Source organism: Microcebus murinus, chromosome 1 (assembly GCF_040939455.1).
Source record: "Microcebus murinus isolate Inina chromosome 1, M.murinus_Inina_mat1.0, whole genome shotgun sequence".
In the NCBI taxonomy this organism is placed as follows: Eukaryota; Metazoa; Chordata; class Mammalia; order Primates; family Cheirogaleidae; genus Microcebus; species Microcebus murinus.
In genome coordinates, this window is record NC_134104.1 from 138,452,131 (window position 1) to 138,478,307 (window position 26,177).

The 26,177-nt window shown below is 39.8% G+C and overlaps 1 protein-coding gene across 3 annotated transcripts in view; it reads left to right on the top strand.

Moving 5' to 3' along the window:
• TGFBR2 (transforming growth factor beta receptor 2) overlaps window positions 1-26,177 on the top strand; it is an 89,734-nt gene that overhangs the window by 39,611 nt on the left and 23,946 nt on the right. For all 3 annotated transcript variants that reach the window (XM_076005945.1, XM_012786606.2, XM_012786612.2), the window contains one exon: window positions 2,786-2,976. In XM_076005945.1, the coding sequence (XP_075862060.1) occupies window positions 2,786-2,976 (191 nt within the window). The remainder of the gene's footprint in view (window positions 1-2,785; window positions 2,977-26,177) is intronic.

Here is a 26,177-nt window from a genome sequence, read left to right on the forward strand (position 1 = left end):
GGGAGCTGCTCCATTCACCTTGGACCCACTTCATGGGCAGCCAGCATCGTATGGCCACTTTGCCTCAGTTTGGGACAACTCTGAAAACCATCACACTTTCAGAGCTTCCTGGGGGTCAGCTGAGGCCTCGGGTGCAACCTGCATTGCAGCTTAGCTTCTCTCTCTGTGCAATACCGCTTCTTCTGATCCCTCATGGGTGCATCTCCGAAAACCTCCTGCACAGAACTCTCACAGCCTCAGTCTGTTTCTAGGAAACCCAAACTAAGACAAGCAGCTATCGTAAAAATAGCCAAAGGTGGAAATCAAAAGGCTCCACTCTGGTTGTGGATTCCAGTGTTTTTTTTTTTTATTCAGTTTTAGTGTTCTTTTCGTTTATGCATTGACTCATTCGTTCATTTATCTAATGTCAACTGTGCACCCATTCCCTATAAAATGCTTAAGCTCTTCCAAGGATAGAAATATTTTAAAATCAAAGTTAATTTTATTATGGTGGTTCTTATTTTCATAGATACTGACAACTTGTTCAGTGGCTCAGAGCAAACGTTGCAGAACCAAAAAAGAAGTCTGTATTTACTTCATTGTATTTATTCTTTCTATGCTCAGCTGTATCTCGAGATGTTTGGAAAAGTTGGCTCTGTCTGGCAGGAAGCACTCTTACGGGAGTGAGTGGAGAAAGCAGTTACAGACTTTATCCAGGCCCAGGGATTATAGTTGTTTTCTTTCTGCAATTTTAGTTCTCTAAGCAGCTAGGAGGTAGAAAACAAGAGGCTCTGAAAGAAGTGCCCAGTACTTATAGAGCAGCTATACTTCATGGCTCACAGCTCCTTTTTTGGCCTCTAGAATCTTCACAAGGAAAAAGGACCATACTTTTTCCTGGGAGCGTAGAAGACTCAGCATGCCTTCATTTTATTACCAAAAACAAAAAACAACCTACACACACACACACACACACACACACACACACACACACACACACACAACTGTTGGGGGCAGGGAGAGAGGCGCTCTTGTTCCATGGCCACAACTTTTGCAAAAACTTCCCAGTAGCTTTGCGGTTAAGAATTGGTAGATTTTAAAATGTACATCATTTGTTGTATGATCCTGTCGACTTTCTTTTAGTTTCATTTGTTGCCCTGATAGCCAGCCTAGGGTAAGCATTCTGTCTGTCTTCCTGTGACAGTAGGGACCTACTTAGCGAGGAGGGCTCACTCTTCTTGTGCCTTCTGGAGTTCTAGTTCCAGAGTCCTTGAGCTGTTTCACAAATGGGCGCATGTGCCTTTGCTAGAGTCAGCTCTGAACCGCGTGGACACCGTAAACACTGGCTCCATTCCTGGTTGGGCCGTCTTCACCCACACTCTCGCTCTTATTATCCCCTTGTTGACATATTGTCCTTTAGTGTCCTCGAATTAAGCCCTAAGAAGGTGGTACTAGTCAGAGTCGCTCTTTCTCTCCTGGGGTGGCTCACTTCTTTTCCAGGTGAAACCTGCGACTTAGCTCCCTCTTGCTTCCAGTCTGCCTTTCATTTTCGTTGCTGTGAACAGTGAGCTTGTGCGTGTTGGTGGGGAGGAGGTGGTGAGTGAGCACATGTATGTGTTGGCACATGTGTGCCCTCATATATGCATGGGCTCTCAGAATCCTTTTCGTGGAAGATGACACCTAGCAAAACTGGACCTAATTAGCCCTTCCCTCAGTCCCCCCTCTAGATCTGGAGAATGTCTTTCAAGACAACAGGTTTTTGCATCTGAAAAAGGCAGAGATGGGAAGGAGGATGTCAGACTAGTCTTGGTGTTGGGCACCAGCAATACCATCCAGGATTGTATGCTCATGAGGCTGCAGAGGGAATTGGGTAGAGAGGTGATGCCCTTTTCTTAGGATGCCAGAGTTTTATTTTGGCTTTTGCAATTATAACAGCGCACATTAATCATGTCATTTAAAAATGTGACGCACATTTAGAGCCAGCTGAGCTTTTCCTGGGGCCCAAGGAAAATGCTTTGTGAGAGATTCTCTGAGCCCTGAGCCGAATTAGTCTCCATATATGTGATGCAAACGGATACAAAATTTAAAAGTAATCAGTTTATGACACTGCAAAATATTTCATTGAACTGTAAATGAAGAAATCCTGAGATTTTTTCCTGTGCGTTTTAATTTTTTTTTTCTCTATTGCTCCTTTCTATAATTCTGGAAACTGCACTTCTTTATCTGGGATGTTTCTTCCCGTTTTTCTTGGCAGAACCAGCTGCTGACATGGAATATGCCCTTTTTTTTGTTGCTGGGGCCCAGCAAACAAAAAAGAGGAACTGTGACTACTTCCCCAGGCCTGCTCTTTGAGACCGGTTTAGTTAGACAGGACAGATTCTGCCAAATGAACTAGGGATATGATGAGAGTCTTGCAGTACATTTAGGACGAAAGGTTTAAAATCATCCTGAGTACCTATGAATGTTCTTTCTTTCCCTTCCCTCCCCTTTAATGATTTCATTAAGATTTAATATGCAAAATTCTCCAGCAGGACTGCCCCCAAAGAAAGCCATCATATTTATAATCACAAGTGGGTTCTGAGAATAAGCAAAGCAAAAACATAAATGAGCAGAAAATGCACAGGAGACTATAGGACAACCTGCTAATGTTAGAGAACAGGAACCAGCTGCCATTGTTAGGAAAAGCTCTATGAAGGAAAAATAGTCCAGATTGCCTCTCTGTGCAGAGAACATGCCATTCATTCTCTTTTTCTCTTTCTCTTTCTCTACTCCCCATCCTCCCCTCACCAAATGAACTTCTGCACTCTAGGAGAAAGAACGATGAGAACATAACGCTAGAGACAGTTTGCCACGACCCCAAGCTCCCCTACCATGATTTTATTCTGGAAGATGCTGCTTCTACAAAGTGCATTATGAAGGAAAAAAAAAAGTTTGGCGAGACTTTCTTTATGTGTTCCTGTAGTGCCGACGAGTGCAATGACAACATCATCTTCTCAGAAGGTGAGTATTCTTCTCTTAAGGGACTGGGGCTGGACATTTTCTCTGTAGATGTTTTGCATCCTTGGTCTGCAGTCTTGTAGGGTCTGTCATCCTGTGGCTGATGCTGGAGAGTGGATTAGGAACCCATTTGCCTGGGGAAAATGGATGCTTAGGACGTAGCAGGGTTGGTTTCAGTCCTTATCAAGTCTGGTTACTGGGCTCACATTATTACTTGTCTTTTCTTTTTTGAGACAAAGTCTCACTTTGTTGCCCAAGCTAGAGTGAATGCCGTGGCATCAGCCTAGCTCACAGCAACCTCAAACTCCTGGGCTCAAGTGATCCTTCTGCCTCAGCCTCCCGAGTAGCTGGGACTACAGGCATGCGCCACCATGCCCGGCTAATATTTTCTATGTATATTAGTTGGCCAATTAATTGCTTTCTATTTTTATAGTAGAGACTGGGGTCTCGCTCTTGCTCAGGCTGGTTTCAAACTCCTGATCTCGAGCAATCCGCCCGCCTCAGGCTCCCAGAGTGCTCGGATTACAGGCATGAGCCACTGCACGCGGCCTATTACTTGTCTTTAACAAATATTTCTTTCACCTGAAGCAATGGTTCTCAAAGTATAGTCCTTGGAGTAGCCAGCATCAGAATCACCTGGGAACTTGTTCAAAATGCAGATTCCCAGGCCCCGACCACAACTAATTCAGAAACATTGTGTTTTAACAAGCCCTCCAGGTGATTCTGATGCAGCTAAAATTTGAGAACCCCTGGTCTAGAGATTTGGCAGGGGCTACTTGATCCTGGAGAGGGACTTTATTTATAACTGAAGTAGTTTTGTATACATATTTCTAGGATTTTTCTTTAGTGTAGTTACCATTGGTCCCATTTGAGAAAATAACTGAAATGCGGAGGGAAAGTAGTGAGCCGAATTTACCCATGGAACCAGGGGAAGACTAGATTAAATGTTAACCTCTATCCTTGAAGTTCAGCTTGTAAAGAAGGCACACACTATTCCTTGAATTTAGAAAACTAGTTTGTGGTTTTTTTTTGTTTTTTTTTTGAGACAGAGTCTCACTTTGTTGTCCAGGCGAGAGTGAGTGCCGTGGCATCAGCCTAGCTCACAGCAACCTCAAACTCCTGGGTTCGAGTGATCCTTCTGCCTCAGCCTCCCGAGTAGCTAGGACTACAGGCATGCGCCACCATGCCCGGCTAATTTTTTATATACATATCAGTTGGCCAATTAATTTCTTTCTATTTATAGTAGAGACGGGGTCTCGCTCTTGCTCAGGCTGGTTTTGAACTCCTGACCTTGAGCAATCCGCCCGCCTCGGCCTCCCAGAGAGCTAGGATTACAGGCGTGAGCCACCGCACCCGGCCTTAGTTTGTGGTTTTTAATTACAAAAGTAGTATATGTTCCTTACAAAAAAAAATTCAAACAATCCAACAGTAGTGAAAGTTAAAAATTAAAGTACATGTATAGTTTTTTTGTATATCAAATATACCTCAGAAAAGCTTAAAAATATATACATATAGCTATTGAATTAATACTATATATATACAGCCTACTCCTAGGACCTTACACCATGAAAGTAAAAACATGAGTATATAGGATATATTTTAAATCAATAGGATTTTTTATAGTGACAAAATAATTGCATCAAATTAAATAGCAATCAATACTACATTGTTAAACAAATTTTAGTTTATTAATTCCAACTAAATACTCACCTAAGAGATTCCTCATTTCCAATTAAAGTTTTCCTGTTTCTAAATCTTTCCTTTGACAAACATAAATAGAAAAACTTTAAATCAGGAAGATAAAATAATCAAACATATATTTTATTTTTTATTAGAACATAAACTGTTACAATATCAAAATGTTGCTTTCACACTCTCATATTTTATGAAATAATTTTATTTATCATTAGAACGATTTATTTCTTTTTTTCCAGTGCCTATACTTTTTTTTTTAATTAAAGTTTAACTTAAACAGTAAAATTCAGTTTGGATTTTAAAATTCTATAAGTTTCTTCACACCCATGAAGTAAACAGTAAAATTCAGTTTTTGGTTTACAATTCTATAAGTTTTTTCACACCCTTGAAGTAGAGTAACCATCATGAAAATCAAGATATTCCTTCATACTCCTTTATAGCCAAACCTCCCCAACTCCACCTTTAGGAAGAAATTGGTTTGCTTTCTGTTGCTATTGTATTATTGGATCACTTTTTATTATGGTAAAAAAAATAAAATTTATCATCTTGATCATTTTAAGTGTACAGTTCAGAAGTGATAGGTATATTCACATTATTGTGAAACAGATCTCTGAAACTTTTCATCTTCTATATCTGAAACTCTACAAATCATTAAACAACGAATCTTTGCCCTGTCTCTGCAGCCCCTGGCAGCCACCATTCTACTTTATGTTTCTTTGAATTTTGACTACCCTAGATATGTAATGTAAGTGGAATCATGCAGTATTTGTCTTTTTGTGACTGGTTTATGTTACTAAATAAAATGTTTTCAAGTTTCAACCAAAAAAAAAAAGAAAGAAAGAAAGTACATTTCTCTCATCCTCTCATTCCCAAACCAACAGATAATCTACATTGACAGTTGGTTGGATATACACACAGGTCTCTATTATTCCTTCCTACTATCTCTCCCTTCTTCCTCTCCCTCCCCAGTCCCTTCCTTGCTCCTGTCCTCTTTCCATCCTTTCATCCATCTGTCCATCCTTCCATCCATGCCATTCACTCATTCATCTTTCAGTGCAAATCTTTGATCATACTATAAATGCTGTTTTGCAGCACTTTTTTCACCCAACTGGTTTTATACTTCCTTCTTAACAAGATAGTATATATAGATACACTGCACATATTTTAATTGTAGTCTAGAATTCCATAATATATATTATCTTCCATGACTGATCACTCTTCTCCTGTTGGTGGCTTACTTAGGTATCTCCAGTTTTCCACTTCATGCTTCATTGAACACCTTTGTAAAAATATCTTATAAATATTTGTGTTAATATGTCTGCAAGATAGGTTGCTAGAAGTGAAATTTCTGGATTAGAAGTTATATATATTTTAAATTGGAATAACCACTACTAGATTATTCTCTTCCCAACAAGATATGTGAGCATGTATATTTCCATGTACCTTCTCCCACACGGAGATGAATAGGGCTTTCACTTTTGTCAGTCTGATAGTGTAAATAATACTCTCTGGGACCTAGAAATGTAAATTCAGAGTGGAGAAGGGTTAAGTTACTCAAAAATAGGTCTGATTTAATAAAAAAATCATTTTGGAACACAAGCGCTGGTCTACACACTATACCTGCTACCATGTGTGTCTCGACTGTGGGAAATGGTAAGTTCTCGTGTTTTGTGTTTGGTGCCCAGCAGCCCTGCGAATCCAGCTCTTTCTCTCTCTATGTCCTTCACCCATCGCCATTCTCTGTCTCTTCCTGTCCAACTCCCCACCTGTGCCAACTTCTCAGTGAACTGGAGACACTTATGCACATCTTGTCAGGGCAATACTTTCCTAAATCTCTCCTCCTTCCTATTTTATCATGCAATAAATGGTCCATTTCTCTCATTTTCCTTATGCGATTTGAGTTAGGAGGGGAGATATAAATAGATTAAATCACACCAAGCATAGTAACGCCTGATACCTGGCTTAACATGTCAGCTTTCCTAAAATAGTTCACCTTTCAAAAGAAGACCTATACTAAACCAAAGGAATTAATTTCTAATAGTAGAATGTATAGGCATGTTAACTACCATCTATGAAACTTTTCTCTCATTGTGTATACTAGCTTGTCTACAATGCAAGAATTTATTTCACCCAAAAGGATAAAAGTTAATAAATGGCCTGCAAGTTGGAAATATATATTTTACTATGAGCCTTTCAAATTATTAATGACTTCAGTTTTCAGAGTATTTCAACTCAGGTGATAATCATGGGTATCCATCTTATTTCCCCTCTTATTTATTCTCCGATTAATATTTCTTTCCTTATGAAGTGAGATAATGAGCATGAAGACAGTTTCCCATTGTACAGCTCAGGAACCCCCACACACAGCTGATGACTCAAATGTCTGGGTGATTTCAGAGTCATCTAAGATGCTGCGGGGGTGGGTGGCTGGGTGGGCAGTGTTCGCTTTTTAAGCATCTCTCTTCTCTGCGGTAGAATATTTCCCCCACCTAAAAAAAAAGCAGATATTAGGAGCAACCTTTTGTGTTCCATTTCTCCTCTTATTGCCACCCTCTCTTCTTTATACTAAGGAATGAAAACTCCTGGAATAATTTTTGTTTCTCCACTCCAAGTCAAACAGGTTGGTAAACACAAAGGCTGTAGAGTGTGTTGCACTGTATTATTATTAGTACTCATTATTAGTTATTATTAGCACTGTTCTCATTGCCATATATCTGATCTGCAGCCACACATGAATGATAATTACATACATCTTCCACTTTTCTTCAATATGTAAGAAAAAAAGAATAAGTGGAGACACAGATTTAAGTGTAGATCTTTATTTCTGGTGCCAGCATTAATGATAGTCAGTATTCATAGAAAACCTACTGTTTCTGTGCAGGGTGCTCAGTCCTTTCCAAGCCATGGTCCCTCATTTCATATCATGGCCCTCCCATGAGGGTAGGCACTGTTAGTATCCCCATTTATGCAGGAGGATACCAAGCTTAGAGATTTTAACTTTGTCCAGTATCAAACAGCTAGTGAATATCAGAGCTAGGATTTACAATGGGCTATGTGTGGCACTAAAACCTGAAAAGATTTTCCTTTCTGCTTTCTTTCCTTTTTATTCCCAAAACCCCACACTCCACAACTTCCTTTTTTCCTTCCTTCCTTCCTTCCTTCCTTCCTTCCTTCCTTCCTTCCTTCCTTCCTTCCTTCCTTCCTTCCTTCCTTCCTTCCTTCCTTCCTTCCTTCCCTTCTTCCCTCTCCCTCCCTCTCTCTCTCCCCTCTCTTCCTCTCTCCCTCTCTTTCTTTTCTTTCTTTCTTTCTTTCTTTCTTTCTTTCTTTCTTTCTTTCTTTCTTTCTTTCTTTCTTTCTTTCTTTCTTTCTTTCTTTCTTTCTCTTTCCTCTCTGTTTTTATTTCCTTCTTTCTCTTTATGTCTCTGTTTCTTTTTCTGTCTTTTAAACAGATAATATATGCACATGAAAAAATATTCAAATGCCACAAAATAAGGTACAAAGAAAAGACAATCTTTCTTCCAGTTCATCTCCTAACCTCCCTGTCCCTCAGGGCCATTGTTAACAGTTGATCATCCATTCTTCCAGAGAGATTTTTCTGCATGGAATTATGGATACACCCTGAATTTGATAAAGCACATCCTTGAGGTTTCTTAAAAGTCAGATTTATGGACATATGATATACATAAAATAAAGTTTACTCTCTAAATTTAATTTAGTTTTAAATTGCTGAATTGCAACAAGTGTATACAACTGCCCCCACAGTCAATAGAGAACGTTTCCGTGACTCACAGTAAGTTTCCTCATGCCCTTTTGTGGTTGCCACTGGGATTTTTAGATTTATTTTAAAAACTTGTTTGTTTCCTTCCTATATTTTGTGACTTCCAATTAAAATACTCAGCTAAGGAAGAACATGTCCTCAGTCCTCTGGAGAATGGGCATCTCTGAAGAATGCTCCCCGGCCTCTGATGCCAAGATGTTGCTGTGTTTGTTCCCCTGCCTCTACAGACACCCAAGCCTAGTCTAATAACAAAAAAAGAGGAACCAATGTTAAATCTCTGCTCCATTGACCATACATTTTCTCTGCCATTCCAGGTAGCCTGTCTGTATACCATGCAGTGAATGGTCATGAGGCCTGGCAGGTGGTTTGGTGGGAGGATGGGCCTGCATTTAAGCTCTAGGCTTTTCCATCTCCACTCATTTCCTGATCCTGGAGGTCAATTTGCAATCGTGGCTTATATGCCTATGGTCTTGTCCATTGTGTTGAGGCACTTTTACTTTCTATACAGGAGACATATACAGAAAATGCATTGAAGATGCATCGAGATAATCCTTCTAAGTCCCAGCAGGGTGATTAGATTACTACCTGGAGGTGATGATGGAGGAAACCAGGGACACAGAAGTTAAGTGACTTGCCTGCCATTACTCAGCTAGTTAAGTGGCAAGCTGGGAATACAGCTTACTGTCTCCAGAGTCTGGACTCTGGTTTGTTTCCCTAGTAGAGGGTTTGAAAGCTGCCTTCTAAAGGGCATTAGGGGCTGCTCTGCAGAACAGAGAGTGAAGGGATGGGGCAGCCTTCCTCTACCTGCCCTGTATACTGAGCTCCAGTAGAACATAGGGATTCCAGAAAAGTATGTTGCTAGATTTCTTGAGTTTGCAAACCATTGTTCTAGAATGAAAGAGTTAAAAAAAACCAAAAAAACAAAAAACCTTGCTGTTTTTTTCTCTTTGAACCAGGTACCTACCCTTGCCCCTGAATTCCCTCTTGTGAGGGTCCCCTGCCTCCCAGCAGTGGCCAAGGGCAGGCAGAGTAGAGAAATAACTAGAATAAAACAAGCTCTGCTTTCACGGCTGCTCTCTAACAGTCACGTCCTGTCTCTGAAGAGTTCCTCTTGCCAAAAGATTTTGTGTAGAATGCTGAGGAAGTAAAAATCTACCCTTGTACTCACCAACGCAAAAAAATTCCACTTAGGAGAGAAGGCGTTTGAGTTGGTCATGACTGATGGCCTGGTGACAGCTGTCAATCAGGCTTCAGTCCTGAGAGGCAGCAGGACTGAAGCCAGCACAGGACGTGGGAGAGGAAAGGGTCCTGAGCAAACAGCTGCCGTTTACTTGCACATGGCATTCCTGCTTTGCAGAGACATGCTGTGGTTATTGATCTTTCATTGAACCTTTAAGAATCAAGCACAACCACTCAGTTTCATTCATTTCATAAATGGTGTCCAAGTGCAGTAAAGACGTTTAATTTGCGGAACGATGAGCAAGGAGATGATTTCTGCTGTTTTAGGTAAAAACAGTCTAGTGTAATGCTCAAGAATGAGAGCCAGAGGTGGTCTCCTGGATTTAAGGCCTATTCTACTGTTTACTTAGCTCTGCTACCTTAGGCCAGTGACCTGGCCTGACATCTCTGGGCTTCGGTCCTCTCTGTAAAATGGAACTCCAAAGGGAGTGGGAGGTGTTGTGAGGATTGAGTAGATTAATACATGTAAAGTGCTTGCAACAGTGCCTGGCATGTCACAGGTAGTCGCTATCCGCTAGCTGTTAGTAGTAGTCGGGCTTTTTATAGGGTTGGGGACTTGTGCTTGTCTGATTGCAGGAAGCCAAACCTAAGCTTAGCCTTAGGTTTATTCCAACATTGAGGTTTCGTTGTTGAGTTTTGACCATGGCAAACAAGCAGAACGTTCAGATACGTAGGAATCACACCGAAGTGTTTTGGAGGGGCTTGCTTTGCTTTGACACATTAATTCCCATGTGAGTTGTATTTCACTCACGCTAGTTTTGAGCTTGAGGCCTCATGAAGCATATGTAACTCACATGTCTCTTTACCTTAGGAGCCACATGGTGTGCAGTCAACTCACACTGCCATGTTGTAACATACGTGTTACATGATGGGTGGCCCCCTGGGAAAAACCCTGCAGTTGGTTCATGAAAATCTTACTTGTTGATGTTCTTGCTGTTACAGTTAATATTGACAATTTAATTGCATCCAGCTCATGTATGGCAAACAATAAAAAAAAATAACAAGTTTTTCATTAAGTTAGAAAGGATTGTTTTGTTTTTGAAGTTTCTATTCTATTTTCGGAATAAAACACCACGGCCCCAAAGAAAAAAGTTTTTTTTCTAGTGTGGCAATCAATGTGTTAATCCCTCCCTCATCCAGTTTCTCTTTTTCTCCACATGCCTTCACAGAGGCAAGGGGGGCATGCTGGGTCTAGAATTTCTAATCAAAGCTAACCACATCCCTGACATTGTTGGATAATATTACAAATTAGGCACGTTGTTCCTGTTTTGACTCAGAATCACAGCAGGAAGCAGCTAAATAAAACTGCAACGACTCACAAGTGCCTTTCAGATCAGTGATTAGGGTAATCGCAGTTCTGTACTTGCCAAAGGGATTCATTCTCTCTTCTTTTTTTCCATGGAAAACTTGCTTTGGGGCACGTGGCCTTCTCTTTGAATAGTGGGGCCACTGGTGGCGAGCTAGTGCTGTTCATGGCACCTGCGGGGTGTTGCAGGATTCAAGGAGATTGGGAGCGCCCAGTACCATGGCTGGTGCACAACAGGCTGCCTCCTTCCTTACTCTTTCCTCCCCTGGTTAAGGAGAACACTCTATGCCAGGGAACATGCCCCTTCTGAATGGTGAAAACCCTTGCTACTGAAAGTGTCTACAGACCAGCAGCAGCAGCATTACCAGGGAGCTTGTTAGAACTGCACAACTTCCGGCCCTCCTGGTCCCCCTGCCTGTAACAAGGTCCTCGGTGAATGGTTTGCACACGGAAGTATGAGAAGCACTGGTGTGAACTCCCCAAGGTAGGGGTGGAACCAGAGATTGGGGTCTTGTAACTTTATGCCAGTAACTTGCTGAGCTAATAGGCTCATGAGGAATAAATCTGGTCTTAAATCTGGTCATTTGGAAATGATCTAAATATGCTTTACTCAGTCTGCTCGTGAAACAGAATAACAGAAACCCCCAGTGATACGTGGGTCTTATTAAGCAGTGATATTAAAGCTCATTTTTAAAATATACTCCACAAATGTTGTTCTGGTGTGAATCTGGATGTAGGGAAAACAAGACACCTTTTCAGTAAGCATTTCTTTTGTTTCCATGATCATGTTCATAGTAGTTTATTGTATTTGTATTAGTTTTCCTGTGGGACTGTCCCTTAATATTTCCCAGAGCAAGAAGACACTTCGAAATGTTTTCAAGATGCATTTTACAAGATATTGTTCTGAATTGGGGCTAAGAAGATGTTTGGTGGCTCCGGGAAGCCCCAGAGGAGTAACAATGTGGCATTAAAAAGAGTTGTCCTGAGTCAGTTTGTTCCTTGGCTGTTTGTCACAATCGTCTGCTGGAGTTGGGGACATGGAAAACAGGATGGTAACCCGTGGAGAATTAAGGGAGGAGTGCTTTTGGACTGCTTCCAGCTCCCCCGTGTCTGGATCCTGGCCATCCTACCTTTCCTCTAACGGAGAGCTAAGCTGCTTGTTCTGGAAAACGAGAGGTCCTATGGCCATGTAGGAAAGGGAATTAGCATTGGACTTCAGTCCTGGACTTCCAGCAGTTGTGTTGCAAGGCCAGGAGCCCACCCCTTCCTTAACTGATGTATAGGCAAGGTGGCACCGTGCCTGTGGCCCAGGCTGTGGGTACTCACAGAACTGCAGTAGTGACGATCACTGCCCCGGATTGGAGCCTACTCTGGATGTGCTCAGCTGTGCTACCCACTTTCAGGTGTGTTGTCTTGTTTCGTGGAATTATTACATTTTTATGCTGAAACGAAACCCATGAAATTGGCTTATCCGAGCTTTTCATTTTTAATGACAGAGAAGTGGGTCTCCAGAGAGTAGCTTGAGTTCCCCACCTTTTGTCCATAGGAAAAGCATAGAAGAATTAGAGAATCTTACCCCTTCTTCAAGGAATACCCTGACCCTTCCACATTATTCCCGCGGCTGGGATGTGTGTGTGCTTTTTTTATCCATCTTACAGACACAGGAGGCTGAGCTCCTCACTGAGAGGCTCCCCGTTCTGTGTGCTGAACAGCAACGCTGTCCTGTGTCTGTGAGGAATGAGGTTCCTGCATGCTGGTCAGCACGACACTCATCCTTTGAGAAGACAACATAGGGTAGAGGTTAAAGCCATGGTTTCCCTGGTAAGATTATCTGGGTTCAAATCCCAACTCAGCCATTCATAAACTCTTTGTCCTTGGGTGAACTACTTTGCCTCAGTTTTTCCTTCTGAAAAATGGGGTTAGAAATAATGAGTATCTTTTTTTTTTTTTTTTTTTTTTTTAGGCATCCACAGTAGTTAATTTGTTTGGATAATAGTTTAATAGTTACAGATAAACAGGTACACTCCATATACAATTACCAATACTCTTTGTACAGTTCATATTTCAGTACATCCATACTATTTTATTTACACTCCGTATATGTACATTAACATCTTTCTAAAGTCAGTACATTGTAAACAAGTTTTATACAGTAATTTACAAGGTGAATGTAGTTAATAGTTAATTTAATACATTTTCTGCTAGTTTATGAATTAAAAAATTAATTACAACCAATGTAACAAACACCGATGAAACAACATTAGTAGATTGTGCTACCTGCTTAAATAAAACATCTGTAAGGAAATTATTTAAAATCTTCCATTTTTTAATGAGACATGTCTAGGTAGGAGTGGACATATTTTATATATTGAAAATCCTGAAACTATTATATGAAGTATTATGCCTTTTGTCTGACTTTATTACATTATACAAATTAGGCCACTCTTAATCTTAAAGAGGATTATTTTGAGGATGAATGAATTTATTTATGTGGAGAATTTAGCACAGTCCCTGGCCCAGAGCAAGTATTCAATAAATTTTGGCAGTAAATAGTTACTGTTATTCCATTAGATTGAAATGTCTTATGTTTGGCTTTAGCTAGATGAGTGAGGAGCTTTGTAGCAACATCACTTATTCTCCTCCTTCCTGAAAATCCCTCCACGTGAATTGTGTTGAGGTGCCATCCGTCATAAGCAGTCCTGTGAATCAGAGTGATATGTCGACTGTAAAGAACGCTGAGGATGCTATACGCTGCATTGTATTGTCATCTTCATGAGGAAGCCAGAAGTTTCTTTTACCTCTCTGCCTTAGAAAGATGTTCTTCTCCTCATGAAGCGTGTTCTCCTCATGCTTCTCGGATCTTAAGGCCTCTTTGAAGGATGTCAAGCAGGGGTTGACAAACTTCTTTCATAAAGGGCCAGGATAATAAAGATTTTCAGCTTTGCAGGGGATAGTCTTCTGTTGCAGCTCATCACCTCTGCCGTGGAAGCAGCCACAGACAGTATGCAAGCGATTGCACGTGGCTGTGGTCCAATGCAACTTCATTTACAAAAACAGGTCTCAGGCCAGTGCCTGGTAGAAGTAATTGTGTTTTTTTTTTTTTTGTATTTCCCTCTTAAAACTCTAACTATCAGAAAAACTTATGGTCAAACCTGAGTCATGCTTCTAGCAAGTATGTGTGCACACAATTTGTATGCTGATACCACCCTTGCTTGGTTATCTGTTTTTACCCTGTTTTCTCACATTTATATCCCATTTGTTATAATTCCTGCTCCTATTTTGACTTTTCCTCTATCCTCTTTCACTGTGTCTGTTTGTAGGTTGCATGAGATCTTTTTAATTTCTTTTCTTTTTTTCTTTTTTTGTAACAGGATAGGGCTATAAGCAAATGCATCAATTATAACTAGCTAGCGTAGAAAGCAGGACTGTAGAAACCACTTCTGCCTCAAATGTTAACCTATGTGGTAAAATAGGGAAGCAGACCATCAGATATACGCTGTCACCCAGTGGTGCACATTGCTGACCTGAAAGCTATGTGCGGGTGTTAGCAGTTAGCGTGGTGACGCACGCTCTCTAATCTGTGAAGCCGAGAGAAGGGAGGAGAAGAGGACTTCTCGTAGCCACAAAGTTTCATTCCTCCCTCTCTCATTATTGTAGAATTTCTTTTAAATGAAAGCAGCCTCTTTGGCTTGCAAGCCTAACTCTGGCAGGAAGACAAATGATTTTTTTTTTTTTTACAGTATCAGACACACGGTTTCCTGTCTATGTTTCACTTGCTAGCAGAACATCTCAGCTAGTTGGTTCCCTCTGGCCCATGTGACCCTTCATGTCGTTGCTACACAGCATGCAGCAAATCCTTTCTGTGTATTGATCACATGCCTTGCACATTTTGTTGACTTGCGTTGCTTTCTGAGTAAGGGAAGACTTAGAAATGCTCTCTTTCTCCCAGATCTCATTTTGTGTTCATTCAGCTCCAACATCGGGAAGCTGGCTTCTAGGGGAAACGCTTGGTTCTTGTGTACAAGAAATGAATAAAATAAATGGTGCTTTGGCAGCTCTGGAGGATTCTGGGTGTGCTGCCTTAGAACTGTGCACTCATTCCTCAAAATAGTCGGCTTGCCAGCTGTGCATTTTTGTTTCAAAAGAAACAAACCAGATTTGCTTTTCCGGTCTAAATGCAGAAGAAAAAAAAAATAAGTGTGGAAATATGGTTGAGAAAAGTTGTTAAAAGAGGAAGAAAATTGTGGATTAAAGTCACTAGTCTCATTCCTGGGAAGAGAAATCAGTTATTTGAGGTGGTGACTCAGAGCTGAAGGAGCCTTTGATTGTGAACAAACTTCAGTTAGAAAGCAAGCTCTGACTCTGTCAATATGGCCCGTGTCGGGCCAAGGAAATAATAAAGATTGTCCGTGCTAGACGGCATGGTGACTCAGTAAAGCGAAACTCAGACTGTATTTGAAGTGACTTAAGGCAAAGCAACTCACTTTTTTAGATTTTTTTTTTCTCCCCTAAGCAGCAAAGTAAACAAAGATGCCCTGAGACCAGTTGTGATTTCTGGTTGTGAATGTTTATCCACTAGACTCTCATTCTGATATGAATCATTGCAGAGGGAAATCCAGTGTGGACATAGATTGTCTTGAATTCCATCCAGTGTGTATGAGTGGCCAATAAAGCAGTTGGATCCATACTGCTGGCATTGCAGCAGTGTTTGGGGATTCCTCTGCAGTCTCCTGTCTCTGCCACTGTGGTTTCCATGTGTTCCATAAACCCCATACCGATCGGCAACAGCAAAAAGGGTCTACAGAGACTTTTTGCTACTTTGTAAGTGTTCCAGTGTGCTGCCAGGAGGAAAAACCTCAGGGAGCTAGCTAGCCACTGTGAGGCTGACTTTTCATTTTTACCCTAAAAAACTCCTGTGGCTGTATTCACTACCATTCGAACATCTGTCTGACTTGCCTTGAGAAAATCTTTTCTGACCCTAACTCACTCTTGTGTGCTGCCTGTTATGTAAATTATCAATTTTGCCATCAGTTATTATGCTTATTTTTAAAAAGTTAACTGCAAAGAAATAATTTATATTTGCTTTTCTACTTAAAAAAAATATATGTATCTTGTGTTGCCTCAGTAGAGGATATAATTGGTTTCAATGTTAAAAACAATTGATCCAAAATTCAATCATTAAAATTTCTTCCATTTTCTGGGCCCCATCCTATTCAAAATATCTATTTCTCCCACCAGGCAAATGTAGTCAGTCTCAGCCTTGGCTGCACAATGGAAACACCTGAGAAGCTTTAAAAACTACTCATTAACTGGGTCTTAACAGTTTCTGACTTAATTGGTCTGGAGCCTGGTATCAAGACTTTTTTTTTTTTAATTCCCCAAGATATTCCAATATGCAGCCAACAGTGGAAACCACTGGACTCAAGACAGTTTATTCTGCCAAATCTTTTTATATTTTTCATCCTGTTCCCCATATAACCTGGAAAAGGACGGTAACAATTAGAGAATGGCAACCAACACAGGAAGTAGCCGGAATTCAGCCTTCTAAGGTTAGAAGAGGAGAAAACCAAACACACAGCGATATTACCCCATCCCTTAGGAATACCAGGATTCTTTACTACAGGATATTATTGTGTTTTCTACAATTTACAAGCAATAACTTCAGAATGAGGGTAAGGGTGGCCTCACTGGGAATAGGCATCGGAGGTTTTAAAGCTCATTACATTCTACATTAAGGGAAAGCACATTTTAAACCTTAATGTGTCCAAAGGTTAGATGACAAGGTTTGGGGGCCACTCTGTTGGCAAAGACAAGGCAGGGACCAGGGAGGCAGCGTGCATGGTTTTAGGAGGTGAAGATACTCAGTGGGGAAGGAACTGCCGAAACCTGTGGCTCCCACAGAGAGCCAGAAGAAAAGAGAGGATGTATTTTGGTGGCCCAACAGGTATTGATAGTGTGAATAATTAATGTGCTTTCCCCAAGCATCTAGTTAGTCTTCCTGTTGGAGAAGATGTGGAAATGAGAAATACATTGCTGCTTGCCTCTGTTCATGTTTTGAAGACTCAGGGGCTTAGAGATGAGTTAAGGTCATTCTGAAATCAAGATAATCTGGTTGAAAGAATAAAAACAACAAAAAAATAAACTGTCAGTAGTCTTAAACTGCACTTAGTAGAAGAGGAGGTACCAGTCCCATTGTAATCCTTGCTGCACGGATTACATTCTAAGCGTTGTAACTGGCAAAACACATCATGGAGAATCTTAAATAGCAAGAATGGTTTCAGAGAATAGATCACTTTATACTTAGAAAACAGGTCCTGGCATTCATTGGGTGCTACATGCTTGGCAGGCTGAATTTAGGGTCTGATAAATACATCATCAGACTTTAGGGTCTGATAAATATACCTTTTGAAAAGTAATTAAAGGAAGTAAGGATATTCCATTTGAAAAAGAAATGGTTTAGGGATATGGGCTTAATGTCCAACAGGAGTTTAAGAGCTCTCATCCCATAGAAAAAGGAATATTTTTGTTGTCTTTTGCTTTAGAGAGCAACATGAGGAACAGTAGTAAGTAGAGGTACAATGAAGCTACATTTTACTTAATATAAGGAATAATTTTTTAAAATATCTTAAAGTTTATCCAAATAGATTTGCAGTTAGCTATATTGAAATTTGATTATGGGATGATAACAGAGGAGTGGTGTCCCTCAAGTGTAACATTTTCAGGCAGAGATTTTACCCCTACATCTCAGGAGTATTCCAGAAGAGGTTGTCATGCTGGATTAGAGACTACATGTAAAGCTCTTTCGTTGGGGAGAGAGGCAAGAAGGAAATAATACAGAGGAGATGGTGGAATGGATTTGGAGTGGTGAGGTATAGCTTAGTTGTGAAATATGTGCAATTGGAATAAAACCATCACATTTTGATTGGAGAGAAGGCTTCTTCCATCATTTGGGGAAAAATATTCTCAAAATCTGTCCAGAATGTTAAACAGCACTGTCAATATGCTGAAAGTTAAATTAAATCCTGTATACCTCGTGAACTCACTGCGCTCGTGTTGTTTAATTTAAATGATTGTTTTTATTGTTAGCCTGAATTTGTTTGCTTTCTGTTGGGATGATGGATGGGGAATCATATCTCATTCTGCACTCCTCCACCAGTTAATTGACTAGAACATTCTCAGGGTTCATTTTCTCTCTGTCTAGTACTGGATACAGTTGTACCAGAGCTTTGCAAACAATGCCACTAAGAATTTTATTGTTAAGAGGGAAGCTTCCCTGTGGCAGAGTACCAAAGAACAATCCTCTATTTTTGCTAAAGCAGTGCCTCTGAAACTTTAATGTGTAAATGAATCACCTAACAAACTTTTAAATGCAGATGCAGCTAGTTTAGGACAGGGTTGAGAATCTGCATTGCCACTAAGTTCCCAGGTGTGGCTGATGCTGCTTGGTCTGGCAACCACACTTTAAATAACAGGGTGACAAAATATTCTTCCTGCAACATGCTAACAAAAGTTTTTAAAGATGCAGAAAACAGTGGTAAGATCTTTGAACTCTACAGTTGCAAAGCATATATTTAGTGTCATAGCTTGGATTTCTCTCTCTCTCTCTCTCTATATATATATGTATATGTGTGTATATGTATGTATGTATATAAATGCCCAGATACACATGTATATACATGTAAATAGATATATATGTATGTATGTATGTGTATATATATGTATATATTACAGTCCACATTCAAATTTCCCCAAAGTTATGAGTTTGTGGTTTAAATTCAGAATCCAGTCAAGGACCACAAATTTAATTTGATTGTTTTGCCTCTTTAATATGTTTTTTGTTTTTCATGACATTGACTTTGGACAAGCCAGGCCATTTCATTTATATTGTTAGAAGGACTTCATGTATTTATCTGATGTTTCCCACTTGATTAGTTTCTGATTAAATATTTTTAATAGGATTATACTGGCGTTTTTTTATTGTAGGAGGATTTTTGTTTACAATAATTCTGAAAAAAACAAATTCTGCCATGTGTATGCAGTCATATTATTTGTACCAAGAAAACTGCAGAAACACACTTAGATGATAAACCATTTAAAAAACAAAACAAAACAAAAACTCAAGGAAGTGATAACTATAAAAGTCAGGAATAGTGGTTACTTTCTGGAGGGAGGGAGGAGTCTGTGATTGAGTTGGGGAACAAGGAGGGACTTCTTGGGTGGCTAGCAAAGTTATGTTTTTTCACCTGAATAGTAGTTACAAGAGTGTTCATCTTTTAATAATTCATTAAGCCAGATGTTTGTTTTATGTGCTTTTCTGTGTTTGTGTTTTATTTTGGAGTGAATTCGGTTTTTTACAAGAGAGGAAATCAGAATAATAATTTAGGAAGGCCATGCCTTGCTCCTGGGCTAAGTATATGAATTCATATCCTCCTGGGAGAAAGGAAAGAGGAAGGGGGAACTAACTACTTTTTATATTTTGACTACCTACTATGTTCCAGGAATTTCAAATATGTAATCTCATTTCATACTCAGAATCCCCCTTCCAAATATTAGTTCCATTTTAGGAGTAAGTAATTAAGAAGAACAGTGATTCTCTCCAGGGCACCCAGCTGGCAGGTGGAGCCCCTTTTCCTCCAGGTCTCAATGGCTCCAAAGCCTTTGTTCTTTCCGTACTACCAGGCTGCCTGCCTAACAGTGAATCTAGAGTTCTGTTTAATAATGCTGAAAATTTCCAACCACATATGTCTCACATAGAGAGGCCAGACTTAGTTGCAAAATAAGGAGACATTTGCAAATGTCAGAGTCTTAATAAATAAATATTTTTTAAAGACAAATGTCAGATTCTTTTTTCTTTCTTTCTTTCCTTTTTCTTTTTTTTCTTGGTTTCCCAAAGATAAATGTTAGTATGCCATTAAAAAAAAAAAAAAAAAAAAACTGGCAGAAAACCTCAAGGGGAAATCCCATGGTATACTTTGCTTTAGAATGATTGAAAAGTAAACAAGTTGCTTTATAACTTGAGTATGGGTATGTGCATGCATGCTCACATACACACACACATACACACACACACACACACACACATACACGCACACACACAAGGGGCCAGTGAAAACAGGTTGCTCCCACCCCCTTTCAAATCTTTTGTCATGCTGACACTATTTCTAAAAGGATTTTAAAACTGAACCTCTCTAATTCATGATTTTAAATAAAAATCACTTGGTGTAATAAAAAAGACATTAAATTAAGGCCAACATGGTAAAAAGCCAAAGTGGGTCAGTTAATGCATCTTGATAAAAAAACAAATCAACACAGCCAAATTTGAGAGATAGACTCCTACTTTAATATTTGAATTGCTTTGGCAACTCCTCCATTCAATAAAGGAGCTTAGGGCAAAAATTTGCTAAGATATTAATTTATCTGAGCAACAGAAGGGGGCACAGATGATAGCTTTCCACACACTTTGGTGCATTGGTATACTAAGGAACATCACATACCAAGAGATTCTTGTGAAGCTGACAGTAAAGATCTAATCACAAAGGTGTTCACCAGTGTGTTCACTTAAAGCAACACAGTATACATGCAACTGCCTGAGTTCCAGAGAGGGAAATCTTGCTAAATAGAGATATGCTGAGGGAAAGGAAGAACTTCCTGTCTCAAGTCATTATGTTAATTATATAACATTAAAAGGATAGCATTCTTTTATTGAGCACCGACTAGGGGCAGCTTTTACTTAGTAAGAATACTTATTTACTAAGTAAACAATATCCTCCTCTGTAAAATAAGGGTAATAGTAGAATCTGACTCTCAGGGTTTTTGGGGAAATAAGATAAGATGGTGTTTATAAGATGAATCGCTCAGTCTGCAACCCAGTAAAGCACATTATATGTTAGTCACCTTTTTCATTAAGAGATTTCAAAGGAGGGTTTCCCATCGTTCTCCACTGCAGAGCTCCCTTCACAATGGGCAGAAGCTCTGATAATCACTGTTGGCCCTGTGGAGCACAACACATTGAGACAGACGGATCTCCCATTGGCACAAGTTACCGACTCCCCAAAGAAAGGAACGAATCTCAAAATGTCTTCTAGGAAATCCTGGCAAAGAGAATAGAGCTCAAATGCCTTCACTCTGCCAAGGGCACTTTGCTTTTTGTTGAGTGTGTGCCATGGACTTCTTGAAGTGGTGAAGCCGGTGGCACCCCCTTCTCAGAGTGATGTTTCTAAACGTTTAAAATATACAGTATTTCAAAGAAAACCAATTACATTGAAATATAGTGATCTAATATTATTACAATGAATTCGTGATACAGTCATGGGTGTTTCTATAGTAATGTTTTAAGTAACAGATATACCATGTTTCCCCAAAAATAAGACAGGGTCTTAATATTTATTTTTTCCTCAAGAAGACACCCTAGGGCTTATTTTCAGGGGATGTGTTATTTTTTTTTTAAGTATGGTACAACCATCTACTTTTATTCAAATATAGTTAAGTTGTCTTCTTCTGGAACATCATAACTCTCCAAACCCCAAATTCCATCCTGAATTTCTTGTGACTCTATTTCCTTTAGAACCATTGGCCCCAATCTCTCATGTGGAGCGATTGAGCTCTCATGGGGCAGATGAGAAGGGCTGCTCCTCTTCTTTACCGCTCTGCGATGAAATGCATGGGTTGTGCAGATGCGCTGCGTAGCCACGCCCATCACTAGGTCTTATTTTTGGGGTAGGTCTTCTATTGAGCAAGTACTTAGAAATCTTGCTAGGGCTTATTTTATGGGTAGATCTTATTTTGGGGGAAACATGGTAGTAGCAGATACAAAAACATTGAAATGTCTAAGTGATGAGTGTAAGTGTGCTGAGACATCTGCAACAAATATGATGTGGTATGGAAACTCTGTGGTTTCTATTGGTGGCAAAGCCACCAGTACAACTAAGAGTTGGAAATGTTAATTTTTAATTAAAGGTTAGAGAAAATAAAAAGATGCAAGTTTTGCTCATTTAAATTCACAGACTCACTGAACTTTATTTATAAAGCCCAGGCTAACAATGTTTACTATTATAGTGTAAAGCCTCATTTTTTATGAACCTCGGAGAAAGTCAGCCCTTATTTGATAATAGCCGTCAGAGCTGTATCTAGTTTGATATTGTTACTATTATAGAAGGTTCCAGTAGTTCAACAATTATGTGTTGAGTCCCCCTATGTTCTAGGCACTGAGATAGGTCCTGAGGAAAGAACAAGAATGATTTTCAAGCCGGGCGCGGTGGCTCACGCCTGTAATCCTAGCTCTCTGGGAGGCTGAGGCGGGCGGATTGCTCGAGGTCAGGAGTTCGAAACCAGCCTGAGCAAGAGTGAGACCCCGTCTCTACTATAAATAGAAAGAAATTAATTGGCCAACTAATATATATACAAAAAATTAGCCGGGCATGGTGGCGAATGCCTGTAGTCCCAGCTACTTGGGAGGCTGAGGCAGCAGGATTGCTTGAGCCAGGAGTTTGAGGTTGCTGTGAGCTAGGCTGACGCCATGGCACTCACTCTAGCCTGGGCAACAAAGCGAGACTCTGTCTCAAAAAAAAAAAAAAAAAAAAGAATGATTTTCAGGTTTTCCTTCATGTAAAACTTTTTCTTCCCAGGCGGGGAAAAGATACATATTTGCAAGGACACTACAACTGTGGTTTTTAGTTATGAACCAACAGAAATAGTCTCCTAGAATATACCGCTATAGACACATTATCCAAGAATTGGCACTATCACTCATTGGATGGCTATAAAATCACTTAGTCCAGCCTCTGCCCAATAAAGAAAACCACTTTCTTAAATTGAGAGCTTACGTGATGTCATTCTTAATTGGCTGTCGACATTTGACAATGTGACGTTTAGAGATCAGGCGTGGGTTTAAGATCAGGGGTCTTTTCAATGGGGTAGAGCTAATTTCAAATGTCAGCTTTGCTGCTGCCTAAATTTATGATCTTGGAAAATTACTTAAACTGTTTGATCTTTAGCTTCCTTATCTGCAAGATGGGGTTTATAATAATAGCAGTTTCAGCATCGTAGGGTTTTTCTGTTAATTAAATTTACATATCATGTAAAAATCGTTAGCACACGGTGCCATATATACTAAAAGTTCAGTGTATGAGTTTCTCTGTAATTGGGGGTTGGTAAGAAGAAATACTTCCTGTTGGTCTCTGAGTAAAGGAGATGCTAGCTTGTACCTGCACCCATAGCTGTTGGTCCTTCTAGCAGCAGCCCAAGGGTTAATACTGCCACAGCATGTGTGGGTGGCTCCTGTTTAGATAAAGCCACATCCCAAAGTTTCCTTCCAGCCTGGTTTGTTATTGTTAGGGTTTTTCACTACCTCTTTGAAGTTTCATGATTGATAGATGTTGTTCAATAATTCTTCCCCACCCCTAAAGGTTTTTACTTGTAGGTTTTCAAAGGAAATTTGAGGGGAAAGTGAGTCTTTGGTTTCTGACATTGAACTGGGTGGGGATTTCTAAAATGTGGTTCGATCAATGCCACACATAAACTTCAGGGGATTTTTGTTTTTGTGTTTCCTTTAGCCTGAAAAGGAATATAAAGTAGCAAGGAAGACCCTTTTCAGTATGGCTAGGAATTATAAAATTACTGTGTTAAATGAAAAAGGCATTTGGATGCTTTAATGAATTGGAGATACAACTCAGTAATTAGTTGTATTAGTTAATATTTAAAATTAATAATATTTAATCAATATTAAAAATATCAGTTAATATTTAAAATTTTCTAATTACTTTCCTCATATGTGAAAAAGCCTATTCACATTTGGCCAAATATTCACATTTGACCAGTGAATTCTCTCCAGATTCTGCCAGTATATGACAGATTATTAAAACAACACCTGTAGGACAAGGGTCAGCAAACTTTTTCTATGAAGGCCCAGGCAGTAGATATTTTAGGCTTTCTAAGCCAGACATGATCTCTATTGCATGAACTTGTTGGTTCTTTTTATTTTTTTTGAACAACCCTTTAAAAATGGAAAAAAAAAAAACAACCCAAAAAACAAAAAACGATTCTTAGGTCAACAGGGCTATACAAAAACAGACCATCAGCCCTTGAGCCATAGTTTCCCAAAGTATGTCCCCTGTAGAACATAAAAAAATGTAAGGAATATTATTCTACATAAGTAATCATACATTCAACTTCTACAACAAACATTTGTTGAGTCCCATAAATTGTCCCATTCTGTGCCAGGTGCTATGGTGATCAAAATAGACCTGGCCATGACTTGACTTTGTCGTGAGAGAAGCAGTCAACCATCAACCCCATTTATGATTGTAAGACATTGCATGTAGTTACAGACCTGGGGAATTGAAACAAGTGTGTTCTTCAAGCAAACACATTCATTGGGTACTTCAGATAACAGAGGTGGAGTTTCAGGGAGGAACATTGCGATCTGCTGTTGCACTTGAACGTGATTTCTTCTGTCCCCTTGATTTTGCTCGCCAGGGTCATACTTTGCAGGGCAATAGGGACAGTGCGTAGGTCTCCACAAGAGCATTTTTTTTCTTTTGCATTCCAGTCTTTCTATAACGGCTTTGTCCCTCTGCCACTTCTACCCGAGTCCTGCCTATTCTGTGTCCCAATCCAACTTTCATATCTCTCCCTTTATTTTTTAAATGTTTTAATATATGTTTCAGAAAAATTGTATTTCTTTTCTCCTGATTGCTGAAATTCTGACGCTTTGGTGTTGCTTACCCAGTTTTAGTGTCATCAACTCGACTTAAGACCTAAGATTTTCATCTATAATATACAGTCATTGCAAGTTGCCATTTCCACTTAGACTCACCTTAAGAACAGGTAGTGAATTAGATTAAACCTAAACATTCCAGATTGGCATGCACAAGTTTCATTTCTCACTGTTTCGTTAAGTGATGGTATCAAATACCATGTAGGTAATGGGTTTCCTGCAAGAGATTATGGTTATTCTCATTCCACCTGGAATGTACTCTCCTCACCTCATCAACTTCATCACTTTTTTTTTTTTTTGTCAAACACCTACAGTAGGTGAAAACTGACAATTGAGTAATAACAAGACCCTTCTCTGAAATGAAATCTGGCTCCATATCACCTACCCAACCTTTTCTTTTCTATTCTCCCCTGCAGAGTAGTCAGCTTGGGAGAAATGCTCTTTCTCCATAACAGAACACTCTTTCCACCCATCACTAAATTTTCCCTTTCTTTAGAGACCAATTCAAAGGCAGTACTTGTCACTGCACCTTCCATGTTTCTCTAAGCTTTTCCGCACTCCACCAATACCTAGGTTGTGCCATATGTTTAGCTCCCACCCCGGGTACCAGATATTGCCAGGTATTTGTATATATGCCCTAACTCCTCTACTGGCTATTCTTGGCAGTACAATGCCATGGTAGACAGCCATGATATATTTAATAAATAAATCTAGCATCTGAGTGTGAGACCTGCTTGTCAGTGGGTGCCTTTGAGGGCAAATGAATGACACATAAAGTGATAAAATTCTGGCAGTCTTCCCCAGTGGAAGCAGCCCAGCACAAGCTCTCATTAAACTTTGACTGTCTTTTGCTATCTCCTGCCTACTGTATGTTTCTATTCATCTCCTTCTTCCCTAGAGGAAAACTATTTAACCAGAGCCAACAAGGCTAGCACATGAACCAAACTTGGATGTACAAGACATTGTACTTAGAAGTTGTTGCTAAGAATTCAACTCCATCAACTCACAAGGGCCTGCTTCAGTGTTCCAAGTCATAACACTGGCTGCATTGCCATCTTTAACGTCTCTTACCTCTGCAGCAATGTTCCCATTATTGCTATTAAATATTTCAGTTCCGTCAAACTATAAATTGCATGCACACTGCAAGGAGGAAAATTGAGTGGATATAAGACAACTTTCCAAAGAGACCCTTTCCACAAACTCCTCTCCCCACCACCCATACGCCCAGAGTTGGTGTTCCAAGGTAGCCTGGGTGCTGATCAGAGCAGAACAAGTTGAAGCTTGGAAGAAAAAAAACAAAGACTAGGGCAGAACTGTGGCAGTCTCTTTATTTTTACCAGATACCGTATATACCAGCTTTTTAAAGGCAGGTGCTCTGTCATTTCTTCTATATACCCAATGCCTCCTGCAATGCCTTGAGCTTAGTTAACACTCAGCACATGCTTTGTCTCTTTAGTCAACAATATTGAGGA